The 21,491-nt window shown below is 41.5% G+C and overlaps 2 protein-coding genes and 1 long non-coding RNA gene across 3 annotated transcripts in view; 2 read left to right on the forward strand and 1 right to left on the reverse strand.

The window, feature by feature from the left end:
* Window positions 1-21,491, forward strand: part of LOC306929876 (RNA polymerase-associated protein LEO1-like) — a gene marked incomplete at both ends in the record, with an annotated part of 209,764 nt that overhangs the window by 165,525 nt on the left and 22,748 nt on the right. The window lies entirely within an intron of this gene.
* Window positions 1-21,491, reverse strand: part of LOC306929156 — a 46,031-nt gene that overhangs the window by 14,584 nt on the left and 9,956 nt on the right. The gene's annotated exons all lie outside the window — the stretch shown is intronic.
* LOC306929152 (uncharacterized protein) lies at window positions 10-10,597 on the forward strand. Its single transcript, XM_079509572.1, has 6 exons — window positions 10-161; window positions 935-1,027; window positions 4,785-4,905; window positions 5,101-5,153; window positions 6,566-6,715; window positions 7,941-10,597. Exons 1-6 carry the CDS (start codon window positions 144-146, stop codon window positions 8,127-8,129), a joined length of 624 nt encoding a protein of 207 aa, XP_079365698.1. The 5' UTR covers window positions 10-143; the 3' UTR covers window positions 8,130-10,597.

The following is a 21,491-nucleotide window of genomic DNA, read 5'->3' on the forward strand; positions in this document are numbered from 1 at the left end:
AGGCCGCTGAGGCTGAGGAGGGGGGACCTGCAGGACCTGAAGAGGCCGCTGACGACGCTGGTGACGAGGCTGTGACTAACAGCCCCACAGTCCCAGAGTCTCAGGCGCCACCTCAGCCTGCCAGGGGTGATGGTCCTGCCAACATGGTGCCAACAACTAAGGTGAGATCTTACACTTTATGTGTTATATTGCTATTCATAGGGGTGGGACGATATGGGTACCTCACGATACGATATATATTGCGATATTAGGCCCTCGATAACGATATCACGATATTCAATATATTGCGATATTTGCGATATATCAATATATTGTATGAAATTTCATCAACGATATATCACGATATCTGCAACTACAAAATACTTCGAAATGAAAAAATGCTATTTTCGTGCTTGGACACAAGGAGGGACACACACATAGCTGTCTATAGTGGTTGCACCACTCAAACATTAAATTAATAGAGTTTGAAAAAGAAAACAAAAAAAAAAGGGGGGGGGGGGGTTATATCGATATTTGAATAATCAATATCGATTATTTATCGCGGGAGGACGTATCGATATATATCGCCATATCGATATTTCAGCACACCCTTTCATATATCGTTGCTGTCAGGCACCATGCATCTCCATAATTTACCTTTTTTTGGTAAATGCATGTACTTCGTCTTCATTGTACAATAATATTGTTCAAAGGTAGCAAAAAGAGATCCACAACACATGTTTTTATATTTGCAAATTTTTTGAAAAATCTTGAAAGTGAAAGTAGTTAAGTAGTGTGTCTGTGGGTTTTCTAAATATTGAACCAATGAAAAGTATTAACAAGAGCTTGTAACTAAATAATAACTACTTTGGAGGAACACAGGCTCTTTTTTTCCATGGAAAGTAACCTGACAGCATTTTGGCTGTGCATTAACCAAAGTGGTTTCTCCCCGCAGCCTGTTCCATCGTCCGATGTCATGTGTGTCACCAAAGAAGCTGTCCAGGACAAGGATGCAGTCAGTCTCACACTCAAGGCCTCGTCCGACTGTGTAAGTTTAGAGAACATTGACCTCCTCCTCCACACATTTTTGTTTTGTCATGCAAGATATGGCATGACAGAGGGAAACTAGTCTGTCTCCAGTCAAATTGAATCAGGTGTTCATAATATGTCAGGGGAAGTACAAAAATAGTGGCCAAGTGAAGTGAACCTGAAGTGTAAACGATGCATATTTCTGTCCGTCTGTCTAGCTGTCTCACCCACAGACATACGCGTGTGCGTGCGCGCGCACACACACACGCGCACACACACACACACACACCGGACACAAACCACAGGCGCAGTGCACACGCACATGAAAACAAAAACATGGCACACCCTCGTCACACACAGCTTCAACTCAACTCTGGCAAACACTTCCCTTGCATTCCTGAAGTGCCTCTAAGGAAAACCCTCTAAGCAGTTTTGAGCTAAATTCAAACCAGATCAAGAGGAGAGCCTCACGTGTGAAAATGTGATCTGGGAGTCTGAGCTAGATGGTGTAAGATTGAACGTAAAGTGGAGACAGTTCCCAAGGCAAAGGCTTCAATTACAGCTGGAAGTAAGAGTTTGTTTACCGTGAATGCGCATGAACTCAGGCATGCAACTGCTCCTCATTAAGAGGCACTGGTTTAGCCTATACATCTCACAACAACATCTGTGCAGATTAAATAAAAGACTTAGGGTGCACGGCTTCCTCAGCGCCACGCTGAGGAAGCCCTGTTTGGTTGAAACGCGTCCTTACTGGTTATTTCCTCACTTTCATTACATCTCTAATGAACATCAAGGACGACAGTGAATAACATCCACCCTACTTTCTTTCCTGTGCTTCTGCCTGCCATGAAGGAGGAAGTCAAGAGGATTTCTGTTGCACCTCAGTGCATGAGTGCTGTGGTGAGGGTGGGAGAGGGCAGAATGTGTTGAAAGCTTTCAAGGGTGAGCTGTCTGCTAATAGGCTACACAGTATACACAGTCTATAGAGACATGTGGGTGCGCTTGAGTACGTACTTGTGAGTGTGTGTGTGAGTGTGTGTAAAATATGAAAAGGATTCCTTAGCATCGCAGGGCAGTGACTTTGCGGTTAACAAGAATCATGGATATGTGGAGGTCTGGAGGGCTGTAAGACAGAGGGGATATAGGATTCGGCAGGGCCCAGACCCAGATTTTTTCCCCCCCTTTTTGCTCAGACAGGAGTGGCTTATGGCAGCTAGGGCAGGTCCATGCTGGGCAAGACCTACGCTGTAGCGTGCATCGCTGGAATTTGGCGGAAGTAGCAGGGTTTTGGCCGACGTACCGTTCAAGGAAATGACATTGACGCTTTATAAATCTGTTTACATTCTCTGTGTATGAAACAAGTATTGTTTCGGCCCGACATTTCCGGCTATGCATTCTCTGCCTTAGGTTGTGACCAGGCTTTTCTCTTCGCAGATGAGTAAGGCTGGGACCGAGGCTAGGGCAGGTCAGGGAAGAGCAGGGGTTGCCTTCTTAGGCTATGGCTGTCAGCCAGCAGCCTGGATTTCCTCTGATCTGGGCTGATACAGCATGCAAAAGCAATGGGGAGGTAAATCTCTACAGTCCTGATGACATCTCACATCCAGCCATTTAGTGGTGGTGAGAGACTTTCTCATGGTAGATTAAAAAAAAGGTCCATTTGGGTTAGTGCATGGGAGCAGTAACCATACAGCTCCTAATTGCTGGTGGAGTACAGATAACTTGCTAGTGATGCTACAAGAAAGTAATCTAACTTGATCATTTTACTGCCTGTTGACAGCAGCGACAGATCAAACCAATGTTAAAATTTGGTTCACTGACAATTTGGACAGGAATTCTTGTTTTCTTCACTTGCACACATTTTCTGCCTAGCATTCTTATAATAAGTGTCAAATACAAATAGCTCTATATTCTGATAGTACTCGTTGCTACAGAGTGTTTGTTCAGTAAGTCTCTCCAGCTCTATATTATACAGAAAATTGATTTTCAGGTTAGGATAAATATTTTATCCAATCAAGATATGACCTCAAACAGGATACAGATTAATTAGGGGAAATTGGAAGTGATTATAACACAAAGAAAATGGAACTGGAACACACTAAGCTCATAAATGGGTACTCTCTCTTGATTTGGCAACTACCTGAAAATTGATTTTCTGAATATTAAAGAGGTGGAGAGATGGGGAGACTCCTGTAACTACACAAACACAGTGATTACTATCAGAACATCAACAATTTAACATTTTAACAAAACAAATAAAAAATAAACAAAGAACAAAAAACTAAAACCTTTTATTTTAAACAAAAAATATCACTTACACTACCTTTAAACTACACGTGCCTAACACAGGGTTAGGCAACCACAAGCAAAACCATGCAGCCCTTTTACCCCATGTCCATGCCTGTTAATAGCCTACTATTGTTCACTAAATATACAGTTTGTGTTCTTTGAATGTGTCTGTTTTGTCTGTGTGCGTGCATGCATGCATTGTATTTTATGCTTTACTGCAATCAAATTTGCCATTTGGGACAACTAAATTGTTGAACTTCAGCCAGATGTCCATTCTAGGCCTGATATCAAAGGCTCTTGCAGTTGTCAGTTCAGGCGTGTGACTCTATTTGCATCAGATTACATACGGAGGCGAGGTACACAAAGTTTATCATTTTCGGCTTGTGGAAAGGGTTAGACGAAGATTTGTAGAGACAGCGAGGGTGAAATGGAATCGTTTGTTCTGCCAAAGCATGATTGTTTGGAACTGACATATTCTTATGCAAATGATATCCGAGTCAAGTCAAGGCAAGTCAAATCAATTTCATGAAATGTTATGAGTATATCGCAGTGGTTCTCAAAGTGTGTCTCTAGGGACCCTCAGGGTTCCTTGGGGCGGCTCTAAATGTATCCTTACAGTCTGTAACTCTGGGCCTCATGGGGTTTAAAAGGAAGGTTTGAGAACCACTGATATAACACTAAATCACAAGTTGTGAGTTGTCTCATTACAATTTTCATATAGAGCTGGTCAATACCACACTCTTACAGAGCACTCTTACAGAGATCCAACAATTCCCACATGAAAAAGCAAAGCACGTGTCAAAGAATAAATCCCTGGAGCAGAACCTGTCTGTAGCTGCATGGGTAGCCATCTACCTTCAAACCATGTGTGATCCTCACGTTTTATCTTCAGGCATCTATATACATATATGATACATTATGGGGGCTGCCCATTAGTCTTTCAGTCCATTATTCTTACATAATATAGTCCGAAAAATGTTAAGTTAGTGATGTTAGAGTTAGGCTAGGTTATAATGTGTGCCATTGAACCAATGCTACTTCGGAACAATGGGCCATATGAGAATAATGTCATGGCATCCTATAGACTCATTGACAAATGTGTACAGAATAGTTGATGGCAAGGATTTATGTTTATAACGTTTGCCTTTCTGCCTTATTTTGATTGAGTATGGGAGTAACAAATGGTCTTCTAGCCGGTCTGGGAATTGAACAGGGTGCTAGCTGTCAGGCATTGAAGCCTATGTGGTATACACCCTGGCCACTCAGATCTTGATTGATTGATTGATTGATTGATTATATAATATCATATCCGGGGGAAATACATACGACGGATGTTCCAGACCGACACTTCTGCCGATAGCGTCTCTGCCTTAGGTTGTGACCAGACTTTTCTCTTCACAGATGAGTAAGGCTGGGACCCAGGCTATCTTGACTGTGAGAACAAAAAAATACACTGATACTCACAATGCACTGTTTCGTTCCACTTGCAGGAAGAAAGCCGTGTTAAGATTGCTAGTGTTCTTCAAGATCTGTGCGGTGAAGATTGCAAATTGGATATCTACCAGGAGGACAACACTAATGAAATACTTATCTCTGGACAATATGTTGAAGGTTAGTCCAATCAATCATACTCATTTGAGAGATAAATCACTAATATCTAACAACTAGCTTTGTAGGATGCTTTTCCTTTCCTTTCTTTTCTTGCATGAATGCAATGACATTTCAGCCTGTTCTAAAATCATATTTTGCTATTGGGTTGCACTGCATGAACAGCAACACAATAATTTGTCTTTTCCTTAATTGCAGACGATGCTGCTGGAATGGCTGAAAGGTTCAACAATGACAACATCAAAGATATGGTAAAGTGGCAATCAAAGATAGTGATAACGTCAGTAAAGAACATTATGTATGCTCTAAGACAGGGGTTCTTAACGTTTTTGGCTGGGGACCCCCGGAAATGCTTTGGCCGTGTCTCGCGACCCCCTGCCCTGCCCCCCTTCCCCACCCCCAATACAAACCGACTGCAAAAATAACAATAATATAGAAAATATGTCATAAATGATAAAAATGTATTTAGTTTTTTAATAATTTGGGGACCCCCCCAAGGGGACGCGACCCACGGGTTGAGAACCCCTGCTCTAAGAACTGAAATGACCGGCTAACTAAACTTGAAGAAAATATAAGGCATCTCATTGCAATGATGGATGGATTTGTATATAACATGTCCCCTGTATATTTGCCAATGAACAATTGTGTTTGTGCATGATTAGATGTGTGGTTGCTTGTTCACATGCAACACAGCACCGTACAACCACTGTAGCCCTAGAATCCCTATTCTGGGGGGAAACGTTGGTCAAAAATAGCCAATCTACAAAGGCGACTCATTGTGAGCTTGTAGATCGGCAGTGTTTGGCAAAGAGATTTGGTGTAGAGGCAAAAAAGAGCAGACCAAATACAGAGGCAACTCATGTCCAGTTTCATTATATAGTAGGAATAGAGGTTTTAGGTGAACTCATCCATAACCTACCCAAGATTCAAATTGAATCCCCCACACAAGTGCAATGTGTACATCTGTCTTGCACAGGCACCTAATGGCACAGAAAATCGGCCCTGGCATTTGTGGTCTTCACCGGCCCAAATACGTCCCAAAGATGCTACTATGTCTTTTTTGTATTACTTTTTCTTATCGTTTTGGCTCAGCCCCGGCCCCATGACTGCCCAGCCCTTCTGGCATCTGCCAAAATTGCCAGACTGTCCAATCCGGGCCTGGTCTTGCACCAGACATTTATTCCTTCACGTTATTATTTTGGATGATTATTTTTTGCATGTGTAGCAGTACACTACTAGTTTGCAAAACATATCCTAGGGGTCTGAAGTGTGAAATGCTCCTCCTGTTCAAAGACAAACATGGTCTCCCCCACAGGCTCCAAGCGGCTAAATTGACACTGTGTGACAAGCAAAAATCCCACAAACTATTCCCTCTCTCAGCTGGAATCCATTTGTTCTTCCCAGGGGGGGAATAGGCTTGTAGAGCCTGCTTCCTCCCTGTCTCCCACCCTGGCATCTATTTGAAATCAATAACACATCCAGTATTTCTGCCACGCCATTGTTGGCTACTAGTTATTTTGACACAATAGATTCTTCAACCAGTCAGCTACTTTTTTTAAAAACATCAGCTAGTTCCATCGAGTACCATGGTCATGCAATGAAATATTGTGTTTAATTAATTTGAATGTCTGTTGTAATGTTTATATATTTAATTTCTCGTCAGATTGATGTGGAAGAGGCCGTTCCTCGCTGGGGGAAGAACTCAAAGTTGGTTCTGGTGTCGTTGCTACTTACTGGCCTGATATTGGCTGCACTACTGGTGGCTGGGTATTACCTGAAGACCCACCGCAAGACTGCCAAGGGTGTCAGACTGGTGAGTTGGGATTAGTGGATTACCGATAAACCAATATTTAACAAGAAAGGGAAGGGGGAAAAAAACAACCTTTGGGTAATGCTAATAAATAATTATGAAGAGCAAGTCAAGATGAGAGGGAGATAATGTTATGAATGTTAAGAATACATCCTTATACTATTATTATTTGCTGAAATCTGCAGTCTAGCATGGTCTGTTTAAAAATATGTCTTACTGGGAAATGCCTGCAAAATCTGCGTTGCCAAAAATATGTAGGGGAGCTATAGCCATAAAAGCTTTTTAACTGTTGCATATGAGAGTCTCATGGCTTTTCTTTCTTATAAGACAAGACAAAAAACAGATGGTGCACACTTGATTTTGTGCATGCAGTTAAAACTCACTTGAACAACAGGCCTATGTGGTCATCAATCTTACTCAAAAAATATACACTTTTAGTTCCATACTGTATTCAATATACACATTCATCCTAATGCTAGGCAAGAACAGCATAGAGAGCAAACAAGCAATGAAAAACTGTTGCGGAAAATAAATGTTATGGGATCATAATACAGAGGATCGTAGATTGACATACCGGTACATTTGTAGACACAACTACGCATATATAAAATGTTATGACTGGATTTACGGTAAAGCTTGGTGAATGGTGATTATCCTTTGGTTGAGTCCTGCCTTGACTCACATGTGCACTCAAATACCAAGCAGTCTAACTAAGTATTCTCTGCTGTTTCTACTACAGTTCAGGGGACACACATGGTTTTAGTTTCTTGCTTCTTTTTAGCTCCACTGACAAAGCTCATGAACATTCATATGGGGCACACCCATGCGCTGGTTAGGAGAAATGCATGTGGATGCCTTCATTTGGCAATTTGTTTTTCCAAATCAGTCACTTGGAGTTTCATCACAGGTCCACCGTGCTCTTAAACAAGGTAACCTTTTATTGGATCCTTTGTCAAAATAGATTTTCTTAACACTAGAAGCAAACAACAAAATTAGCATCCATTTGGCTAACCCCATCCCTGAAGGAAAATAAGTATTTATCAACACCCTTCTGAGCACAAACAAATGGAAAACCATAAACGGTTGTGTCCTTTTCATACTAAACGTAAATGCACCGGCCGGGTAGGCTACTTTCTAGATTCTTAGCTTGATCCTGCATTTGAACAGTAACATATTTGAGGAGTGATCCTGAACCCCCCTTTAACCTCAAAGACCATGTTTTCCTCAGGCGGAGTCTTTCCAGGTGGACGAAGAGAACCAGGCCAACACCCTGGTGTCTGTGGCCCCACTACCGCAGGAGCCCCTCGACAAGCCCACCGTTAATGGGGAGTCTCCACCAGAGAACGGGAACAACCCGGCACCCGCCACTAACGGGCACTCCGCCGCCCAGACCCCCGTGGCTGACACTGAGATGTGAAAGAAACCTCGACACCTCAGTCCTTTCCTCCAGTCCCCCTCCATGCCCTTCCCTTTCCCCCCATCAATCAACCTCAACAACCCCATACCGCCTCCATTGCCTCAGAGATTGTCCAGACACTGTCACACATTTTAACACCGGTGGTTCTCAAACATTTTAATTTCATGGACCCCCCCCTCCCATAACTCTGAGAGCGTACAAATGGAAATGGTTCCATCTGTATGCCCTCGGGGTTACAGACATGTAAGGGTCCATTTGGAACCCCCTCACGGAACCCTGCGCACCCCCATGGACCCCACTTTGAGAACCTCTGTTCTACACAAATCCACACCACGTACTCTTCCTCCCCCGTCCCTGCCTGCACCCCTTGGTTAATCATGACGACGATGAAGCTGATGTACTATATGATGACAATGTCAATAATGCCTGTAATGTGAAGACGCCTTAATTTGCTGGTGCTCTGGCTGTAGCCACGAGTCCCTGTTTGGGCTAGAGACTGGACAGCAGGGTGGCTGGCTTTGATCGATAGCGATTTGCGGCCACAAATGCAGTCTAGTAAAATGATTTAAAAGAAAAAAGACAAGAACAATTCACCAAAGTAGCCTAATGTCAACTTTGTGTTCATTGTGTGTGTAGCAGAGTGACTCAGAGCCTCTGCCTAAAGACCAAAAGCCTAAAATAGCTCTCTCCGCCAAGGGGGGTTCCACTTTAGGCTAGTGCATAAGATGTTTGGCTTTAATGTCGTTTCCTGAGTGGGAGACTAGGATTTGAATACCGGGCGTTACATTGGGGGTGAGTGTAGTACAGTGGCTCAGAGCCTCTGCCTGAAGACCAAAAGACCAATATCTCCCCTCGCTCATATGGATCCCCCTTCAGGCTAGTGGATAAGATATTTGGCTTTAGTGTCCCTTCCTGCACATGGAACCGGGGTTCAAATCCCAGGTGTTACATGTGGTATAATGAAACCAATGACACCAACCTGTTAAAAAGAAAATCTATTTTGTAGTGTTAAAAGGAACGACATGTTTTAGTAATGGTTTGCGTTTGTTGCCCGACAGTTTGCTTAACCTTTGGATAAGACACAAAGTGTGGCAATAAACAAAGTCGTAAAGGGACACAGTAGTGTTCTGAATTAAGGTGATATATGTTCTTCAACCGACCATATCATCATGGGAAATAATCTTATGTTCTTCACATCATTAAAAATGCCTTAGAAACATTTTTAGCACCAAAATTGCTCAATTAGGAGGCATGGCTTCACACAAGCTAATTAACTTGCAGCTAGCTGTGTCTCCATTTAATTCAAGGATGCCAACAATGTTATCTAGCTGTAGTCTATTCATCATCAAAGTGCAGAGAACAATGTCAAGCTATCATTTAAAATACTTTTGTGCCATAAACATTGAGTTGCGAGTAGGTAGCTTCAATGAGGAGAAGTATTTCACGAATTATTTCACGAATTATTTCACGAATTATTTCACGAATTAACCAGGTTACCTGTTGTCAGTGCTTATCCATTAAAGTCCTGACACACCGAGCCCACTTGCAAGAACTAAAGGCCTACTGAGGGTGACTGATCAGATCGCTTGTGTCTTCCGTAAAAGTTGTATTGGAACCCACCAAAAAGACTGCGGCTGATGGTTTGCTGATATAGTCAGCATGATGGCTGACTTAATTGCACAAACTGTATGTTCTGCGTGAGAGGAAATAACTCTCAATTTACAATTACAACATAGGCATTTAGTAGAAGGCATTATCCAGAGAGACTTAACAAGTGGGCGAACCCTATAGTCAGCAATAACATAAAAAGACATGACAGTATATAGTCTTTGATTGAGCACTATCAATCAAACTGCTCACTGCTCACACTCTTCTTGTGCTCCTCACCAACAACCTCCGCTGCTGATTCTACATGCTCAGTCGTCAGAACTGCTAATGGCCAACTAGTACTGCCAACGGCATGGGAAACACTGCAAAAACTACGGATAATGTTCGGCCAGGCGGCCGCAGACCCTCAAGTGTGGCTTTTTTTGGGCTGATATCGGCTTGGTGTGTCAAGGCCTTTAGGACAGGCAACCAAATGCTTAATATGTACTTTTGTGGTCGTGTTGTGATTTTTTGTCATGACATTTTTATTGTACAGTTTCTTACAAATGCTGTTTTTTCTTACTGACTGTTACCACTGTGTCTTTGGGAATGTTAAACCACAGTATTTTCATAATTGTATTTGACAAATCACAAAAACATGCTGAGAGGGTTTAAGTCCAGGTCCAACATTCTCCAGGTAACTTTGAGCTCTTCTATAAATCTGTTTATATGTTTTGTTTTGTTTATTTTCGCTTTTACATGGATGGGTATCATGTATTTTAGCTCCTCTTGACTGGTTGTTTTCATAAGTACTGCATGTGTAAATAGCCTGCTTTCTCTGTAAGTCATACCCGTGTGTGTCTCATAAACTGTGATTGTTGACCAAATATGTTTGGCTCTCTTCTCAGTCACTTTTAGTTTACAGTAGTTGTAGATTTGCGCTTTCAAGTCATTACACCTTTATTACCCAAATGTAACCATTTGAATGAAATAGCTATAGCCTAGCTAATTCACACCTGTACACTTTTTATATAACAATTATCAAGAAAGATAATAGCAATATATACTTTCATATCGTCACTGTCGGGTCAAAACTTTACTTTTCAGGAAATGGACACAAGTTGTTCCAATGGATCCAATGTAGTTATTAATCACAAACTCTTTAATACAATTCATTGGTTCAACATTTATAAAACCCACACACGCACACTTCACCACTTTCACTTTAAAAATGTTTCAAATACACCAACAATAGCTCATCTCACAAGGCTGAGTTTTGGGCTATTTAGGCTTCTTTTGTGTGACACTGTCATAGTTCTGAGGTTTCTGCCCGACAGCAACGATATGTGAATCGGATGCAATACTTTTGATCCGTTAAAAATAGAAAGAAGAAAGCGTGTCTGCTGCGAGGAGAGCCTTATTCGCAGAGCATTCGCCCAGGTGGCTGTGGGTTTTAACTTATTATTCTGTGACGTTAGGGTTACGGTTAAGGTTAGGTTTAGGCATAGTTTTTGTGAGGTTAAGGTTAGGTAGCTGCATAACCTGGGCGAAAGCTCTGCAAAAAAGGCAGTCTCGTCTGCTGCGAGACATGCTGAATGATGCAGATTAAAGTTCATGTAAGGATTCCAGGTCTCATAAAGTAAAACCAACTGCTTTTTAATGGAGGCCTGTGATGCTGTGTTTGCACCAGTTACCAATGGTTACCAGTGGCACAGAGTGAGTGACAACAGAAATATTGTAATGTTAAAACCATTCCTTGTTATTTCCTTGTTAAATTTCCACCAAGAATAGCAGTATGACCCTCATACTGTATCCTATGCTTTCTGCAAACCATCAGATATCATATACAGTAACAGGGTAACTAACCACCTGCTATTAAGTATAGGCTACACTACAGTATTCATTACCTCACGCACACAACCCTTGCAACAAGGAAATACGACAGGCTATGTCTACTATTTGTCATTGCTTGCTATGTAACAATTTGCAATGAATCTAATGAACTAAAACAAGGCCGTTATTGTTTAATCTCAATTCAATGGTGCAGCAAAAGAAATACCTTGGGGCCTGGACTACCTCAACTGAACAGGAGCTGGGAGACTTCCCCATCGTCCGACATCCCGTTAGTTCAACCATGCATTAAGGTTGACGAACATGCATTAAGGTTGGCAAACATGCAGTGCTCCGGTGCTTGTGGTAATGTTTAGGTTAGGGTAATTGAGATAGGGTTAGTAAGGTTAGTAATGGTCGAACTAACGGGAGGTTGTACCAATGCCATGCTACCCAGGAGCTGAAGGTTCGAAGAGCACTTGCCTGGAAAGCCTTGCATGGGATGAGGAGTGTGGAAATCAGACATGGGAGAAGACCCTCACAGTACAACAGGAAAGAGCCCTGTACGGAGTCTACACAAGAATGCTACGAATGGCAGTAGGTGTCACATGGACAGACCGCATCAGAAATGTGGACCTCTATGGGGACCTACAGACAAAGTCAGAGAGGAGGATGAGGCTGGCTGGGCACTGCTTCAGGCACCCAGAACTTGAGGCAAGTTATTGACTATGGGAGCCAACCCAGAGCAAAGCCAGGAGGGGAAAGAAGCGTAGCACCTACATAGACGTACTGCGGCACGACAGCTCAGCTAACGAAACTGCAGAGCTCAAGAACCTGATGTTAGATAGGAAATTGTGGAGGGCAGCGATCTAAGAATCCTGAGTTGGTGTTTGCTAGACCTCACTCTAACTTTGGTTTTGAGGCTCACATTTTTTTCCCTATAAGACGATACACTATACAGTATGTATATAAGATATGAAACCTCTTTTTATTAAAGGATTACTAAAATATCCTGGTAGATGGCTGTGTTGACTCCAGTGTGAAGTTTTCACTGTCAGTGGACCAACACCATGTAGATAACATGGCCCCCAATCAATTCCAGAGTCCACACAAACATCCATTAGGATATTTACAGCACTGTGTGCTTCCGTATGTTGACAAGCTTTATGGATATACTGATTTACTTTTCCAGCAGCACTTGGCACCTGCCCACAGAGCCAAAACTAGTACTAGTACTTTACTGACTACTGACCATGGTATTACTGTACTTAACTGACCAGCCAATTGGCCTGACCTGAACCCCACAGAGAATCTATGTTGTATTGTCAAGAGGAAGGTGTGATACAACAATACCAATGAGTTTAAAGCTGGTATATGTTTTGTGACTGTATTTTATGTATTGTAACCTCGGCTACGTTGAAAATGAGGGCTTGCCCTCAACTGTATTCCGAGTATACAGTAAATAAAGGTGAGAAAGAAAAAAAGAATAGCTGGTATCAAAGCAAATCTGGGCTTCCATAACACCTCAACCGTGACACAGGCTTGACCAAGTATTGAGTGCATAAAGTAACATACTTTTTAGATGGTAAACATTTCTGTATTATAAATGTTTGTTTTGTTCTCATAAAATATTCTAATATTTTGATTTTCATAAACTGTATGCCATAATCATCAAGATTAAACCAAATAAAAGTGTCTTATATTCTAGATTAATTGCGCATAAAGTGAAATATTTTAATATTTCACTTTATGCGCAATTAATCTAGAATATAAGAATGTTTAACTTTTTTAATTATATTACGGAAGAAAGTTTACTTTTCCACGATATTCTAATGTTTTGAGAAGCACCCTGTATACATTTTATAGCCTACTATGGAATTGACAGGGTACAGGTGGCCCTCGTAACATAGAAAACAGTCAGACAGAAATCATCTTATTAAAGAGTTCCTGTGTGACTGTGTGAAGAGTATTTGAATATACCCTTGAAATGTAGCCTATTTGACTAACCAATTTCCATGATACCACAGCATGCACTCAGATTGGTCAGTCGTTCATGCTTTCAAATGTCTTGAAGGACCATAAGAGAAAAGGGTACAACATTACATTAGTGAGCCAAATCTAAAGTAGCCTTGCTTGCCGCAGCTTGTCTTTCATTACATGAAACAAACCCAAAGTAACATGGTGCAAACTGTTATCAGGTTCCTGTTTCTCACCGGTCTATGTGACGTGGTCTTCTGTGTTTCTGGGAGGCACATTTTTGTTCCTTTAAGAGACAATTGGAAAATGGCCAGAGATTACTGTAGATCGATGTACACTGACCTGTCCTCAGTCCAGAGCTGGGAGGAAGATGAAGAGTTCCCCCAGCCTCCTAAAGACGTTTCTTTTTGGATTGGTCTGTACAGAGATTCTGGTGGCATTTGGAAGTGGTCAGGAGCAGGCAACGCATCGTATGTGAATTGGTCGAACAACAATGATGATGAATTTGAAAATAAATGTGCAGTGAAAGGAAGATCTGGCTGGCGCAAAAGACCTTGCTTCGATAACAAATATTTCTACTGTTTCGAGAGCAGCCTGGTTCTGGTGAAGGAGAGAAAGACCTGGAAGGAGGCGCTGGAGCACTGTCGGGAGAAACACACTGACCTGGTCAGCCTGCTCTCTGAGTCTGCTCTGGTTCAGGCTCTGCAGACCAGCAGGGAGGCAGACACCCAGCATGTGTGGACCGGCCTAGGCTACCTGGCAACCACCTGGCTGTGGGTGAACGGGGATGCTCTGGTGTACCAAGCATGGAGCAGGGGTACGATGCCACAGTGCCCTGCCTTGAAATGTGGGGCCCTCTCACTGAAGGGGCAGTACTGGGAGGAATGGAACTGCTCCATAAAGCTTAACTTTATTTGTTATTAATGTAGCAGTGTGACCTTTGATTTGATGAGAAAGAGTGGGTCATAATCTTTTAAACCCTATATACTGTACGTATATCCGGGTCACAACTGTATATCAAGGTACAGTACAGTCTGGGTTTCATATACGGTATATACAAGTCTGTAAGATATTATGTTTGACATTGTTACCATTCAATTGTTTTAGTTTGTTAGTTGATTTTCCATAATCTCTTATGATTGTAATGTAAACTACTGGCTATATGATTTTGCCAGAGTGTGGTACAGTACGCCAAACAGCCAAACAGCTTTTAGGGCAACAATTTGCCAATGTTGTTATACCCTTAGATGATTTATCCATGCCTGAACAAAATCATGCATGTCTTTGAAATGTAGAATGAGTGATTTCTATTGAAGTATACAAACATCTGCTAAATTACCACCCCTTTCTTTTTTGAAATCTAGTATTAATGATTCACAGTCCAACATTTTACTACTTGTACCTGTAGCAGTGAGTGACGAATAAAACCTTCTAAATCATCTTTTAATGCTGACTCAGAAATTAAGTTATTTTAGTCATTTTGAGAACAGGCCAATTCAGTGAAAACGCTCTGTATTTTGTGTTTTAATTTATGTTGGAATCCACACTGCCCTCAAGGGGAAGGCAGTGATAATACATGAGCAGAGACACATTTGAAAAAGGATTGGTAATTTCATTGTAGATAATTTCATGTTTTTTTGTGTGTCTTTAAAATTATGATGGTTGGGGGGAAATTTCATATCAATGTACACACAAAAAGTGGAAATGCATTTAGACATAAACAAGAGAAAGTGTTATAAACGATATAAAATATAGATTTTACAATATCATTTTGTATCACATTTATAGCATCATGGTAGCTTGCCCTTTGTTGTCATGTCTTGCAGACTGGATGATTTTAGAACCTATGCACAAAAAGGATCTTGCCAAGACCTCTTTCCTTGCTGAACAGTGAAGACGACTTTCCCGACTTTTGTTTTATTTGTTTTATCGTCCGTTTTTGATAACTTTTAAGACATATAGGGCTGTATTTTGTCTTAAGTACCAGGTCTTATTACTTAACTTAAGACCTGGAGGCGTGATCAATGCCATTTGGCTATTCTGAGTGGCCAAAGAGCATTGACCACGCCTCCAGGTCTTAAGTTAAGTAATAAGACCTGGTACTTAAGACACGCAAAATACAGTTTTCCTTCTGGCTCAGCTCTCTTCATCACAACAGTGTGGTACAGCAACTGCAATACCGATTCTCTGGCTGATCTCCTTCTCCGTCCTCCCCTCTCTCGTGAACAAAACTCTGAGATACTTAAACTCCTTCACCTGGGGTAATGTCTCATTCCCTACTTGGACTGTACAAATCTGCACATCCATTCTCAATGTTTACCTTGATTTTAACATTGACCTTTTCTACCCAAATGTTCTCTCTCTTGAGTCTCTTCAAGACAGCGCTTATATTAACTATTCTCAAGTTTCATCAATAACCATCAATGCGGCTGACCATAACATAATCATCCTATATGTTCCTATCAGTTGTCCGTTCTGTTGTAATCTCCTCTACCCTCTAGAAGGAAACTGTGCCTTCATTCTTTCTTGCACACAATAGATTATTGTTGCCGGTACCATTTTCAGTTATGCATCTTTCCATTTTTTTGGCATAATGGCATAATGGGGCCAACACCTTATTGCAATTATGTCAATTTAGACTTACCTGTTCCCAACTTGTAGAATAATGGTATCCCATTTGTAAATCACTGTGAGAAGCAATTTGTGGCATCATCGGCATCTCTTTCAGTACATCATCACAGGTCAACTCGACAAACCAGTCTCTTATTATTGTGTACACTTTATGTAGCCTAGCAGTCTATGTGTCCATGACAAATATCTAAAATTCTTGTATTTGCTTAATGTGTTTCCTACGTTAATAATTTCCAATGGAGATCACGTCGAATATAAAATAAAAGTCAGGCGCATCATAAAAAAGACAATTAAAAAAATAAGAAATGGAACCAGGGTCCATTTTATATTTTGTCAGAGTTGCATTAACACCATCGTCATTGTCCAAAATACTGCAATCTTATTAGAGTCCCTCCACAGCAGCTGTTATAGTCAGTTACTACACTGACTGTTCCATCTGCCAGCTGAGTCTTGTTCTCCTCCAAAGAGACAGTTTATTTTACGTAATTGATACTCCGCTACAACTGTGTCTTACGTCTAAAATAGCAGATCTACAAGCTCACAACACCTTGCGACGTGAGCTTTAGACTGGCTGGCATCCTCAAATATTTAAAAACCTATATTGATGTATGGCTGATTTCATGCAGTCAGTGTCTAAACATCGATTCATCCATTCAACTTCAACCGATTATCCAGAATCAGGTCGCAGGGGTAACAGTTCCAGCAGAGAGCTCCAGACTTCCCTTTCCTGAGCAACATTATCAGCCACTTCCTCCTGGGGGATCCTAAGGCCAGTGGGGAGATATAATCCCATCTGGTCCTTGGTCTGCCATGGGGTCTCCTCCCAGTGGGATGTGCAGCGAGAACCTCCCTAGGGAGACACTCTGGATGCATCTGTACTAGTAGCTGGCACCTTTCCAAGTGAAGGAGCAACGTTTCTATTCCGAGTCTCTCGGAGATGACTGAGCTGCTCCTGACTTCTCACCCTATCTCTAAGGGAGAGGCCAGCCACCCACCTGCAAATGTATTATTTCGGTCATCACCCACAGTGACACTTCATGACCTTAGGTGAGAGTAGGAACGAAGATTATTCGGTATATCGAGAGCTTTGCCTAGCTGGCTGAGCTCTCTTTTCATCTAAAGTGCTGTACAGCGACTGCAATATTTCTCCTGCTGCTCCGTGTCTAAACAGTGTCCATAAAAACTGAGTGGATGGAAAGGTCGACAAGGGTAGTCACCACTGGTGGAAGAAATACTGTGCTATTTTTTACTTGAGTAAAAGTAGCAATATCACAATATAAAAAATAATCTGTTACAAGTAAAAGGCATGTATTCAAAATGTTACTTAAGTAGAAGTAGCCTAGCTAGTATTGGCATCAAAATATAATTAAAACTAGAACTGCACTCTGTTGAGTGCCTACTCGGGCAATTACTGTCGACCTCTACGAACTTTCAAATCACATTGTATTACATACATCATGTATACATAGAGACATTACCTTTACGAAAGCCAGTTAGGCCTATACCCCGGCATTGATACATATCTTCATTACGTCACACTCAAAATCAGTATACCACAGCATACGCATAAAAAAGCCGACACGACCACCTTACTTGCGTGCTCTGCTTGCGCAAGTAATAAAAATACCAAAGTGAAAGTACTCACAATTTACATAATCTTTCTAAATTAGCCAATCTACAAACTGACAGCCCATCGCAAAATCGTTGAGCTTGAAGTTGATGTATTTTCTAATAAGTAATAACCAATGTATAAAACTGTACTTGTGTGTTTACTTGGTTACTTTGAACCACTGCTTGTCCATGTAAATACATTTTTAATTTGTTAGTAAAAGCAGCTTAGACATCATGCAGTCACTTGCAGATAATCTGATTTGAATTAAGCAAATGCACGTATTTGCAATGTTCCCTACATGTTTAGCATGAAAAAGGGCACAGAGGACAATTCATGCGGTTGTCCAATTTGGGCCAGACTTGCACGCACCAATTTCAGGGATTTTTAGTTTTTTCACAGATTTCAAGGCATAACACTGCCAAGAGCCAACACAGCAAGACACAGCCACAGCAAAGCCAGCCATCCTTTAATACCTGATTCGGATGTGGGCTCTAGAAAAACTCCTGACTGTGACTTGAAGCAGCTACAGGGGTTTGCCTGCAGGGCAAAACGAGCACACCCTAGAAAATGGTCTCCTATGAATACAATATTAGCTTACTGCATAGCCTACATGCTGAGACATCCTCTTCTTACCATTGATGATTGACAACGTAGGCTATTGAATAGCCTACTATGAATGAATAGCCGCTATTCAACTAACTTCATGATATGGACATGGACATGTTCACTCTTTGTTTTCAATCATTTGAAAAAGGTTCCTAAAAGATCCAGGCTAGAGTACAGCTGTTTACATGAGTGACTGTCACGTTATCTAATGCCTTCCATATTCCCATGAACATAACGTTGTCATGACAGGCAGTTTCTGCTGTCAAAATATGACTCTCCAGTCAAAAAACCTCTGTTTGAAATAGACACTCGTGCTTTCTAAGGTGTGATTTGGGGCCCTAAAGATGAATACAAAAGTCTGATAATGATCTACTGTGCATGTTCACATCATGTATATTTTACATTACTTAAGACCACACACACACACACACAGACAGCAGGCTGCTCATTTGTATCAATCATTTAGCTGGCAACCCCCTGGAATCCACGCAAGGAGTCCACAGACCTAGATTTTGGCCAAATATTTATTTTTATTTTTATTATATTAGTTTTTATTAGGTTTTTTATAGACATGACATACAGGACATACATAACAATGACACATACACCAGACTAGACAATGTATAAAACGAGTGGCAAACCTATCGTGATAAGATAACGGGCTATGAACACAACAATCATAAGACATCAACAAGAGTACAGCAGCAGGGCATACAGAACATAATCAACAAGAGAGCACAGCAACAGGGCAAACAGGCCAGCGGTTACACAGCAGAGTCAAGGTGAGTTGTAATAGGGCCCCATATATATTCAAATGTTGCTATGCTATCTTGGCCGTTGCATCGCAACCTCTCCAAATGTATCAATGATATAAATTCATTGAGCCATTTAGAGAAACAGGGCACAATGGGTGTCTTCCATTCAGTTAATATAATTCGTTTGGCTACTAGTGTACCGAGCATCAGCGTCTGCTGTGTAGTGTATGGCAGCGCGAGGGAGGCATCAGAGCAGCCGAAGAGGGCAGCTAGAACATCAGGAACAATGTTAATACGGTATACTGTTGAGTACCATGCAAAAATATTTTTCCAGAAATAGATAATCTTTGGACAGGACCAGAATGTGTGGCCCAGAGTGCCCTTGGAGATGTTGCATCTACCACATATGTCAGAAACAGCTGAGTACATTTTGTTCATTTTGACTTTTGAGTAATGTAGTCTATGGATGACTTTAAACTGGATGAGTTGTAATCTAGAGTTGACTGAACCAGAATTGGCCAAATATTTTTGGGGCGAAATTCAGTCCCTTCTCCTACCACCTGGGCCCCCTCAGCGCTAACATCCACTCTTCAGTAAAGAACCTGGGTGTGAGGCTTGACAACTTCAAGTTGGACCATCAAATTCAACCAACAGATCAGCTCTGTGGTCAGAAACAGCTTTTTCCAACTCAGGCTGCTGGCTAGGATTAAGGTCCATCTCTCCCCACTTGACCTATAGGGTAATCCATGCGTTTATCTCATCAAGGCTCGATTACTGTGATTCACTGTATGTAGGCATCGACCAGTTGGCCCTTAAAACGTCTGCAGCTCATACAGAATGCTGCCCCTCGCCTCCTTACTGGCAAGAGGAAGCGTGACGTGATCATATCACCCCGGTCCTCACCTTACTCCACTCGCTCCCTGTCCAATTTAGAATATAGATTTTAAGATTGTATTCTTTATGTTTCAGTGTATATCTGATCTTATAGAGCCATACACTCCAGTCAGGGCCCTGAGGTCGGCTCGGTTGCTCCTGATTGTGCCCCAAACCAGAGGCCTTTGCAGTGGCTGGCCCCATGTATCTGGAACAGTGTGTCCTTATGACTTCTCCCTGGCTTTTAACTCGATCCGATAGTAAAACCATAGCCTGTTTTCTTTGTTTAATTGTGTAATGTTGACTACATTGTTTTTGAGGGGTAGGCCTACTAGGCCCTCCTATGTCCAGCTTTGAGTGTTTGTGTAAACACAAACATTACATAAACACAAACTTTGAAGACAAAAGTGAGGATGCAAATTGTGATTGGCCGGAAAGAGCGCCCCTCACTTCACACGGGTGTGGTGTGATTTTTGATGCATAATTGTGTTTGTTTTCTTTCCCCTTATTAAATGTCTTCCTGTTTCTGTATGCTTGTTTTTAATATGACATTGTACAGCCCTTTGGTTAACCACTGGTCATTGTAAATGTGCTTTATAAATAAAGTTTGAGTTGAGTTGTGAACCAGTGTTCTAGCGTTTCTCGACTGTCTGTTTGATTGTGAGTTAATTGTCTCGTGACCATCATAATAAATTAATAATAGTTTCTTCAGCTAAACACTACATCAACTGCAGTGAATGCAGTTGACGTAGTGTTTATTAGGAGTGTGATTATTCTGGTCCTTATTGATGGCATATGGGGACCACTCACTGGAGCTGGATGCAATCCTACCTGGAGGTGAATGGAACACTGCACCTGGCTCGCTGATAACAAACTATCTTTACACCTGGGAAAAACTGAATCCATTCTCTTTGGATCAAATAGTAATCTCAGCAAGGCAGATGGCTTCTTGGTTAGTGTGGGTGACAATATTATCACACGAAAAGATGAAATTACCTACCTAGGTTCCATCCTGGAGGCTAATCTTTCCGGTGATAAAATGGCCACCAACGTAATCAAAAAAGTCAACCAAAGAACAACTTACAAGATTCCTTTACAGGATCTCCTCACTGGTCAACAAAAACACCTTGAAGACCCTAACAGGAGCCCTCGTACAAGGTTTCTTTGACTATGCATGCACCTCTTGGTACCACAGCACCTCAAAGGCCCTTAAAACAAGGGCCTTTTTACCTCCTTTATGATGAATTCCTCTTGTCTTTTTTTTGCTATATAGAAGTGTCTATTTGTACGTCTCTAAATGTTTTGATGATTTGAACAAGGTGGACCCTCTTGTAAACAAGTGTAATGCTTTATTGGGTAGTCCACTCACAGTTAACAGTCTTTGTATTGAGTTGTGCTTGAAATGTACTGTAATTCTGCAAACTGTTAATACATATTTCAATCAATCAATCAATCAATCTAGCCCAAACCAAACCAGAGGGCCCAAACTAA

This window comes from Electrona antarctica (genome assembly GCF_951216825.1).
Source record: "Electrona antarctica genome assembly, chromosome: 9".
Taxonomy (NCBI): domain Eukaryota; kingdom Metazoa; phylum Chordata; class Actinopteri; order Myctophiformes; family Myctophidae; genus Electrona; species Electrona antarctica.

Excerpts from the sequence above, each read along its gene's own strand:
- LOC306929152 (XM_079509572.1), top strand. Across the intron at positions 4,906-5,100 it reads CTCTGGACAATATGTTGAAG|ACGATGCTGCTGGAATGGCT; the intron begins GTTAGTCCAATC and ends CCTTAATTGCAG. Across the intron at positions 6,716-7,940 it reads CTGCCAAGGGTGTCAGACTG|GCGGAGTCTTTCCAGGTGGA; the intron begins GTGAGTTGGGAT and ends TGTTTTCCTCAG.